Source organism: Zea mays, chromosome 10 (genome assembly GCF_902167145.1).
Source record: "Zea mays cultivar B73 chromosome 10, Zm-B73-REFERENCE-NAM-5.0, whole genome shotgun sequence".
Taxonomy (NCBI): Eukaryota; Viridiplantae; Streptophyta; class Magnoliopsida; order Poales; family Poaceae; genus Zea; species Zea mays.
Window position 1 is genome coordinate 59355019 of NC_050105.1, and position 10223 is coordinate 59365241.

The 10223-nt window shown below is 45.1% G+C and overlaps 1 protein-coding gene across 1 annotated transcript; it reads left to right on the plus strand.

Annotated features, from left to right (window-relative positions):
• Positions 1-8599: 8599 nt before the first annotated feature.
• LOC103641109 (fatty acid desaturase 4, chloroplastic) lies at positions 8600-9968 on the plus strand. The gene has a single exon (XM_008664482.3). The coding sequence runs from the start codon at positions 8749-8751 to the stop codon at positions 9655-9657; it is 909 nt and encodes a 302-aa protein (XP_008662704.1). The 5' UTR covers positions 8600-8748; the 3' UTR covers positions 9658-9968.
• Positions 9969-10223: the final 255 nt, after the last annotated feature.

The following is a 10223-nucleotide window of genomic DNA, read 5'->3' on the forward strand; positions in this document are numbered from 1 at the left end:
TTTAACATTGATGCTTGTAGTGAACACCTTGTTACAATTTCTAAATTGAATGATGAAGTAGCTAGTCTTAATGCCCAACTTAAGACTAGCAAAAGCGAATTTGATAAGTTAAAATTTGCAAGGGATGCCTACACGATTGGTAGACACCCCTCAATTAAGGATGGACTTGGTTTCAAGAGGGAAGCCAAGGACTTAACAAGCCATAAGGCTCCCATCCCCGCCAAGGAGAAAGGGAAGGCCTCTATGGCTAGTAGTGCTAAAAAGAACCATGCTTTTATGTATCATGATAGGAGACATGCTAGAAATGCAAATAGAAGTTATGACGCTTTTGATTCACATGTTTATGATTCATATGCTATGTTTGCTTCTAGTTCTTTCTATACGCATGGTAGAAATGTAGCTAGGAGAAATGCTATTAATCACATGCCTAGGAGAAATGGTCCTAGGAAAACTAATGAACCTTCTACAATATATCATGATTGCAATGCTTCATTTGCCATTTGTAGAAAGGATAGGAAGGTAATTGCTAGGAAATTAGGGGCAAAATGCAAGGGAGATAAAACTTGCATTTGGGTCCCTAAAACCATTGTGACTAACCTTGTAGGACCCAACAAGAGTTGGGTACCTAAAACCCAAGCCTAAATTTGCCTTGCAGGTTTATGCATCCGGGGGTTCAAGCTGGATTATCGACAGCGGATGCACAAACCATATGACGGGGGAGAAGAAGATGTTCACCTCCTACGTCAAAAACAAGGATTCCCAAGATTCAATAATATTCGGTGATGGGAATCAAGGCAAGGTAAAAGGGTTAGGTAAAATTGCTATTTCATCCGAGCACTCTATATCTAATGTGTTTTTAGTTGAGTCTCTTGGATATAATGTGTTATCTGTTAGTCAATTATGCAATATGGGATATAATTGTCTATTCACAAATGTAGATGTGTCTGTCTTTAGAAGAAGTGATGGTTCACTAGCTTTTAAGGGTGTATTAGACGACAAACTTTACTTAGTTGATTTTGCAAAAGAGGAGGCCGGTCTAGATGCATGCTTAATTGCTAAGACTAGCATGGGCTGGCTGTGGCATCGCCGCTTAGCACATGTGGGGATGAAGAACCTTCACAAGCTTCTAAAGGGAGAACACGTGATAGGTTTAACTAATGTGCAATTCGAAAAAGATAGACCTTGTGCAGCTTGTCAAGCAGGCAAACAGGTGGGAAGCTCTCATCACACCAAAAATGTGATGACCACATCAAGACCTTTGGAGATTCTTCACATGGACCTCTTCGGACCCGTCGCCTATCAAAGTATAGGAGGAAGTAAGTATGGTCTTGTTATAGTTGATGACTTTTCCCGCTTCACTTGGGTATTCTTTTTGCAGGATAAATCTGAAACCCAAGGGACCCTCAAGCGCTTCCTAAGGAGAGCTCAAAACGAGTTTGAGCTCAAGGTGAAAAAGATAAGGAGCGACAATGGGTCCGAGTTCAAGAACCTTCAAGTAGAGGAGTACCTTGAGGAGGAAGGGATCAAGCACGAGTTCTCCGCTCCCTACACACCACAGCAAAATGGTGTGGTAGAAAGGAAGAACAGGACACTTATAGACATGGCGAGGACGATGCTTGGAGAGTTCAAGACCCCCGAGTGCTTTTGGTCGGAAGCCGTGAACACGGCTTGCCACGCCATCAACCGGGTGTATCTTCATCGCCTCCTCAAGAAGACTTCGTATGAGCTACTAACCGGTAACAAACCCAATGTTTCGTATTTCCGAGTTTTTGGGAGTAAATGCTACATTCTAGTGAAGAAGGGTAGAAATTCTAAATTTGCTCCCAAAGCTGTAGAAGGGTTTCTACTAGGTTATGATTCAAATACAAAGGCGTATAGGGTCTTCAACAAATCATCGGGTTTGGTTGAAGTCTCTAGCGATGTTGTATTTGATGAGACTAATGGCTCTCCAAGAGAGCAATTTGTTGATTTTGATGATGTAGATGAAGAAGAAGTTCCAACGGCCGCAATACGCACCATGGCGATTGGAGATGTGCGGCCACAGGAACAAGATGAGCGAGATCAACCTTCTTCCTCAACAATGGTGCAACCCCCAACTCAAGATGATGAACAGGAGGCGTGTGATCAAGGGGGAGCACAAGATGATCATGTAATGGAAGAAGCGCAACCGGCACCTCCAACCCAAGTTTGAGCAATGATTCAAAGGGATCATCCCGTAGACCAAATTTTGGGTGATATTAGCAAGGGAGTAACTACTCGGTCTCGATTAGTTATTTTTTGTGAGCATTACTCCTTTGTCTCTTCTATTGAGCCTTTCAGGGTAGAAGAGGCCTTGCTAGATCCCGACTGGGTGTTGGCCATGCAAGAGGAGCTCAACAACTTCAAGAGGAATGAAGTTTGGACACTGGTGCCTCGTCCTAAGCAAAATGTTGTGGGAACCAAGTGGGTGTACCGCAACAAACAAGACGAGCACAGGGTGGTGACAAGGAACAAGGCTCGACTTGTGGCAAAAGGTTATGCCCAAGTCGCAGGTTTGGACTTTGAGGAGACTTTTGCTCCTGTGGCTAGGCTAGAGTCCATTCGTATCTTGCTAGCATATGCCGCTCACCATTCTTTCAGGTTGTTCCAAATGGATGTGAAGAGCGCTTTCCTCAACGGGCCAATCAAGGAGGAGGTGTACGTAGAGCAACCCCCTGGCTTCGAGGATGAACGGTACCCCGACCACGTGTGTAAGCTCTCTAAGGCGCTCTATGGACTTAAGCAAGCCCCAAGAGCATGGTATGAATGCCTTAGAGACTTTTTAATTGCTAATGCTTTCAAGGTTGGGAAAGTCGATCCAACTCTTTTTACTAAGACTTGCGATGGTGATCTTTTTGTGTGCCAAATTTATGTCGATGACATAATATTTGGCTCCACTAACCAAAAGTCTTGTGAAGAGTTTAGCAGGGTGATGACTCAAAAATTCGAGATGTCGATGATGGGCGAGTTAAGCTACTTCCTTGGGTTTCAAGTGAGGCAACTCAAGGATGGAACCTTCATCTCCCAAACGAAGTACAACAAGATTTGATCAAGAGGTTTGGGATGAAGGACGCCAAGCCCGCAAAGACTCCGATGGGAACCGACGGACACACCGACCTCAACAAAGGAGGTAAGTCCGTTGATCAAAAAGCATACCGGTCTATGATAGGGTCTTTACTTTATTTATGTGCTAGTAGACCGGATATTATGCTTAGCGTATGCATGTGTGCTAGATTTCAATCCGATCCTAAGGAGTGTCACTTAGTGGCTGTGAAGCGAATTCTTAGATATTTAGTCGCTACGCCTTGTTTCGGGATCTGGTATCCAAAGGGGTCTACCTTTGACTTGATTGGATATTCAGACTCCGACTATGCTGGATGTAAGGTCGATAGGAAGAGTACATCAGGGACGTGCCAATTCTTAGGAAGGTCCCTGGTGTCATGGAGTTCTAAGAAACAAACTTCCGTTGCCCTATCCACCGCTGAGGCCGAGTACGTTGCCGCAGGACAGTGTTGCGCGCAACTACTTTGGATGAGGCAAACCCTCAGGGACTTTGGCTACAATTTGAGCAAGTCCCACTCCTATGTGATAATGAGAGTGCTATCTGCATGGCGGATAATCCTGTTGAACACAGCCGCACAAAGCACATTGACATCCGGCATCATTTTTTGAGAGACCACCAGCAAAAGGGAGATATCGAAGTGTTTCATGTTAGCTCCGAGAACCAGCTAGCCGATACCTTTACCAAGCCTTTAGATGAGCAGACCTTTTGCAAGTTGCGTAGTGAGCTAAATGTCTTAGATTCGCGGAACCTGGATTGAATTATAGCATACTTGTGTTTATGCCTTTGATCATGTTCCTTATGCATTTTGTTGCTTATTTATGGTGCTCAAGTTGTACTAACACTCCCCGGACCTCACAAGTCCGTTGCAAAGTGATGCACATATTTAGGGGGAGATGTGTTACAACTTGACCCTTTGAGACTAACCATGTGCTTGAGTTTGCTTGATTTAGTCTCGAAGGAGGATTGAAAGGGAAAAGGTGGACTTGGACCATGAAGTCTTCCACTGCACTCCGATGAAAGAGTAATTTATTCCAAGTTCATCTTTGTACTCTTATTGCCTTTTTACTCTTAGTTGAAGATTTTGGTGAGGCAATGGGGATAAAGGGCCAAAATTGATCATGTTTTGGTGCTTGATGCCAAAGGGGGAGAAAATAAGGCCAAAGCAATAAATGGATCAGCTACCACTTGTGAATTTTGAAAATAGTAGAGTTAGAGTTTTTGTTTGTCAAAATACTCTTATTGTCAAAAGTTGGTCTCTTGTGGGGAGAAGGTTTAATTATGGCAAAAAGGGGGAGTTTTTGAAATCCTTGATCAATTTCTCTTGGAACAACTCTTGCTACATCTCAACAAGTGTTTTTGATTTAGAGATAGGAATTTGAGGTTGATTTGCAAAAACAAACCAAGTGGTGGCAAAGAATGATCCATATACGCCAAATATGAATCAAAACAATTTTGAGTTCTCATTTGCATTGATATTGCACTTGTTCTAGTTGCTTTATGTTGTGTTGGCATGAATCACCAAAAAGGGGGAGATTGGAAGGGAAATGTGCCCTTGGGCCATTTCTAAGTATTTTGGTGATTGAGTGCCAACACAAGTGCTTTTGTGTTAATCTATGCAAAGTGGTGGACAAAGTGCAAATCATGTCAAAAGGTATGTTTCTAGACTTAGTACATTGTTTTTTGGACTAATGTATTGTGTCTAAGTGCTGGAAACAGGAAAGATTGAATTGAAGCAGAGATGGCTAAGTTCAGCCAAGGTCAGCGCTGTCCGGGTGCACCGGACTGTCCGGTGGTGCACCGGACAGTGTCCGGTGTGCCAGGCTGGCTCATGCGAACTTGGCGCTCTCGGGAATAAATTAACGGCGTACGGCTATAATTCACCGGACTGTCCGGTGTGCACCGGACTGTCCAGTGAGCCAACGGTCGGCCGGGCCAACGGTCGGCCGCGCGATCCGCGCGGGACACGTGGCCAAACCAACGGCTAGTAGGAGGCACCGGACTGTCCGGTGCGCCAACGGCTCCAAGGCTGCCAACGGTCGGCTTCGCCAAATAAGGAAAGAAATCCGTACCGGACAGTGTCCGGTGGTGCACCGGACAGTGTCCGGTGGTGCACCGGACTGTCCGGTGCGCCAGGCGACAGAAGGCAAGAATTGCCTTCCTAGATTGCTCTCAACGGCTCCTAGCTGCCTTGGGGCTATAAAAGGGACCCCTAGGCGCATGGAGGAGAACACCAAGCATTCCTTGAGCACTCTTGATCACTCACACTCCATTCTTGCGCACTTGTTCGACATTCTAGTGATTTGAGCTCCGTTCTAGTGTGCTAGTCTTTTGAGCTTAAGTCTGGGTCTTGTGTGTGCGTATTCGCTGTGATCTTTGTGTCTTGTGTGAGTTGCTAATCCCTCCCTTACTCCGCGCTTCTTTGTGAACATCTTTGTAAGGGTGAGAGACTCCAAGTTGTGGAGATTCCTCGCGAACGGGATATAGAAAAGAAAAGCAAACACCGTGGTATTCAAGTGAGTCTTTGGACCGCTTGAGAGGGGTTGATTGCAACCCTCGTCCGTTGGGACGCCACAACGTGGAAGTAGGCAAGTGTTGTACTTGGCCGAACCACGGGATAAACCACTGTGTCTACCTGTGTTGATTCTCTTGTGGTTATTGTGTTTCGCTAAGACTCTTCTCTAGCCACTTGGCAATACTGTGCTAACGCTTAACCAAGTTTTTGTGGCATTAAGTTCAAGTTTTACAGGATCACCTATTCACCCCCCCTCTAGGTGCTCTCAAGTACCAAAAGGTCTCTGGCAGATGTGATGGAACACCCCCGCACACGCCCACGAATATACTCTCACTGACTCGTAGGGCTAGTCAACCTCGCTCGTAGGGGTCTCAGCGCCGGAGTCTCTACAGTGACCCGCATACCCGAAAGAACGCAACAGGTACACCATACCGGGGTGTATGCCTACGCACACCAGGGGGTGACATAGGCCTGTGACGACAGGTAGAACCGCGCCACAAACGACCGCTCCGTGGGACTAACCCGAGGGACCCCCACACACTACTATGGAGATGTCAGTGACGAGCTAGCTAAAGGGGGCGTATGACGAACGAGCGAGATGATACGCCATACCAAGAGTACGGCTACGAATGACCCTACGGAGAACACACACGGCAACTCGGAGGAGCTGATCTCACTCACTCTCCCTCTCGGAGAAAACAGATATTCTCTGTAAGGTCCAACCTTAAACTATAAAAGGCTAGACCTGTTGTAACATGCCTCAAAGCAATATTATGATCAGTACTACACTGGATTAGGATGAAAGCTTGAACTAATATAACCCAGTGTCTCAGTTCCTAGCTCGTATCCCTGTGATCCACCATTCAGAATGAGCCCACGCTTGTATCCCCACCAAACACAAATCTGTTATCCCCGATTTTCGAAACCACGACAAATATCAATAATATTTATATTACCAACTAAATTCATTATGAAAATATATTTAACAATTTATCTTATGGTACTAAATATATGCTTATAAATATTAATATTTTTATGTAAGTAGTTAAAATTAGGTATATTTTAAGTTAGAAAAAATGAGAGCAATAGATAAAAGTGACCGCTCCACTACCGGAATTTGGCTCTTTGCCGAGTGCCATATTCTTTGCCGAGTGTTTTATTTTGGGCACTCGGCAAAGAAGCTCTTTGCCGAGTGCCACGCAAAAAACCCTCGGTAAAAGAAAACACTCGGCGAAGAAGCTCTTTGCCGAGTGTTTTATTTTTGATACTCGGCAAAGAGTTTCTTTGCCGAGTGTCTTTTTTTGACACTCGGCAAAGGCTCTTTGCCGAGTGTCACAAATACAACACTCGGCAAAGAGCTCTTTGCCGAGTGTTTTTTCTCCAACACTAGGCAAAGTCAATTTAAAAATCACATTTTAAAGTAGTAAATTAATTCAAATGAAAAAGTTTTCAACTACAAATTTGTATAACTCATCATGATGTACAATTTATATATTGAACATTTCTTCATATGACAAAATAAAAATAAATTTGTTCATAAAACCTATATCTCTCTCGTAGTTTATGAAACTACGAGAGAGACGTATAGAATTTGTGCATATTGTTAGAACCATCATCTGAGATAAACAAATGACCAAACAAACCAAAATAAACTTTGTAGATCTTCAGAAGTTATAGAAGTTTATAGTTCACAACTTTTTCATTTGAAGTCATATTGTCAACGAAAACCACGTATGAATTTAAAAAATTTAAAATTTGAATTTTGAAAACGACTTCGAAAGAAAAAACCACCAACATGAAAGTTGTAGGTATTGAAGAGTTATGAAACTTTGTAGTTGAAAATGTTTTAGTTTGAAATCATCTTGTTATGCAAAACTATGTTTGAATTTTGAAATTTGAATTTTTCAAACTGTCTCGGATGGAAAAACCACCAAAATAAAAGTTGTAGGTCTTGAAATGTAATGAAACTTTGTAGTTGACAATTTTTTGATTTAAAATCATCTTATCATTGAAAATTTCGTGTGAAGTTTTCAAATTTAAAATTCAAATTTTGTAAACGGTCTCGGATGTAGAAACTATTAAAATAAAACTTGTAGATCTCAAAAAGGTATGCAACTTTATAGTTGGTCACATTTTCAAATGAACTCATTTAGTGCCTTAAATAATCAAATTACTCTCGATTTGTTATAGTACATGGGGAATGAAAACGTAATATAAACATAATTGGTGTAGTAGTGTAGTGGTATAGGAGCGTATGCGCGAGAGAGAGGTTGCGAGTTCGAATCTCAACATTTACAAAACATATAAGTTTGATTCAAAATAATAGTTAAAAATGATAGAGCAACGGGTAAGGTAATAGAGTAGGTTGGAGAGTTGTTTCCTAGAATTTTAAAAATAGAGTAGGTTGGAGAGTTGTTCCTAGAATTTAAAAAATGATTTGCTGTTTTTTTAATTTTTTTGATTCTTAATTTGCCGAGTGTTTTTCTTTGCCGAGTGTTTTTTGACACTCGGCAAAGTCTTTGCCGAGTGTTCGAAAAAAAGCACTCGGCAAAGAACCCTTTACCGATGAAATATTTGCCGAGTGTTTTTTGCCGAGTGTTACACTCGACAAAGCATTTGCCGAGTGTAAAATAGCCTTTGCCGATTGTCTTAGACACTCGGTAAAGAACGCGATTCCGGTAGTGCTCCCTCCGTCCCATATATTATTCTTTTTAGACTAAACATATATTTATTAGTAAATTTAAAAAAACGGTTGATATGTATGTCTAAATATATTATTATTCAAATGAATGTGGATAAATAAAGACTAGAAATGACTATATTTAGGAACGGAAGAAGTATTATATATAAAGAAGCCAACAGCCCAGACTTGAGAAAGCCATACTCTAGCGAAGCGTCGACCACAATAAAATGGCAAAACCGATAAAAAAAACTTTCCGCCGACTTTTCCGGTGGTTATGGCGTTATGCCCACGTCTATGCCGATCACACCGCACAACACAAGACATAAATAATAGGCGACCCATGCAAAGCCCAACCATACGTATAGCCAGTCCTCCAGTTCGTTGCCGTTGCAGTGTTTTCCACTCGAGGTCTCCGTTGCATACAGCCCACAGCTACAGCTCCCTGCACGCGTGGACGCGTAGAAGGCAGCCATGTATACTCTGATCCCGCGCTGCCACCTCCAGCCAGTCCACCGGTCGCCGCCGCCCTGCCAGGCAGCAACGACGACGTCATCGGCGCCGCCGTCGCCGTCGCCATCACTGTCCATCCGGTTCCGCCCCGACCAGGACGAGCTGCGGTCGACGTGGCCGCAGCGCGCGTGGACGCTGGCGGGCACGGCGGCCATCCTCTCCTCCCTGTCCACGTCCGCCTCCCTCGCGGCCTCGGGCTCCGGCTCGCCCGCGGAGCCAATCGCCGCGGCGCTGGCGGCCTACTCCCTCGCAGACCTCGCCACGGGAGTCTACCACTGGTTCGTCGACAACTACGGCGACGCCGCCACGCCCGTGTTCGGCTCCCAGATCGCCGCGTTCCAGGGCCACCACCGCTACCCGTCCACCATCACGCTGCGGGAGACATGCAACAACCTGCACGCGCTAGCGCGCGGCGCCGCGCTCGCGCTCGCCCCCGTCGACGCCGCGCTCTCCGCCACGGGCGCGCCAGCCGCCGCGCACGCGTTCGTCGGCGCCTTCACGGCGTGCGTCGTGCTGAGCCAGCAGTTCCACGCGTGGGCGCACGAGAAGCGCCGCAGGCTGCCGCCCGGCGTCGAGGCGCTGCAGGACGCCGGCGTGCTCGTGTCGCGCGCGCAGCACGCCGCGCACCACCGCCAGCCGTACAACACCAACTACTGCATCGTCAGCGGCATGTGGAACGGGCTGCTTGACAGATACAAGGTGTTCGAGGCGCTGGAGATGGTCGTCTACTTCCGCACCGGCATCCGCCCGCGGTCGTGGGGCGAAACCGACGCCTCGTGGAAGGAGGACACCGGCGCTGAAGCTGCCGCCGCCGCCGCCAGTAATGCTGGTCTGTTACAGACAGCGGGCATCAGCTCTGACTCTGACTGACGGTATGCGCTGATGCACATAGAAGCACACAAAGAGTACTTCAGCTATCACACAGGTGCATTAGTTAACAAAAGGTTGCACTCAAACGAGATTTTATTGTTTTAATTGATGGGATTGAAGGCTCAAGAACAGTCTCCTACATAAGGGAGAGAACACGTCTCCAGACAAATTTGCGTCTTTTCGGGTCACAATCAAAACAACACATCTTCTTTCTTTGTTTCTTTTGTGTAATTCTTATATGTTGTGATATATCGTAGCTAAGGTTCGGAGAGGAAAAAGATTGGTGATGTCTGGAATTTCATCATTTTCCACATCCTTTTCCTTCTGTGTCCCAAGAATTTCCTTTGCCAACAGTTTTCTTGTGGTTGGGATTTAAGAGGATTTCCATTTCGTGGCGCGGAACCTTTTGAGCTATTCTAGCCGCATGCTCTACGAATTTCAGAGCCCTTGTCTTTTCACTAGAGCGTTCGGATCAGTCAGCCAAATTAAACCACATTCAAATGAGATGATCCACTCCGTCAGTCTTCGCCGAATCAATGGCTCAACTAAATAAATGGCTCAACTAA

What these genes read in the sequence shown, in the direction of transcription:
- LOC103641109 (XM_008664482.3), top strand. Translation starts at nt 8,749, where the DNA reads ATGTATACTCTGATCCCGCGCTGCCACCTCCAGCCAGTCCACCGGTCG.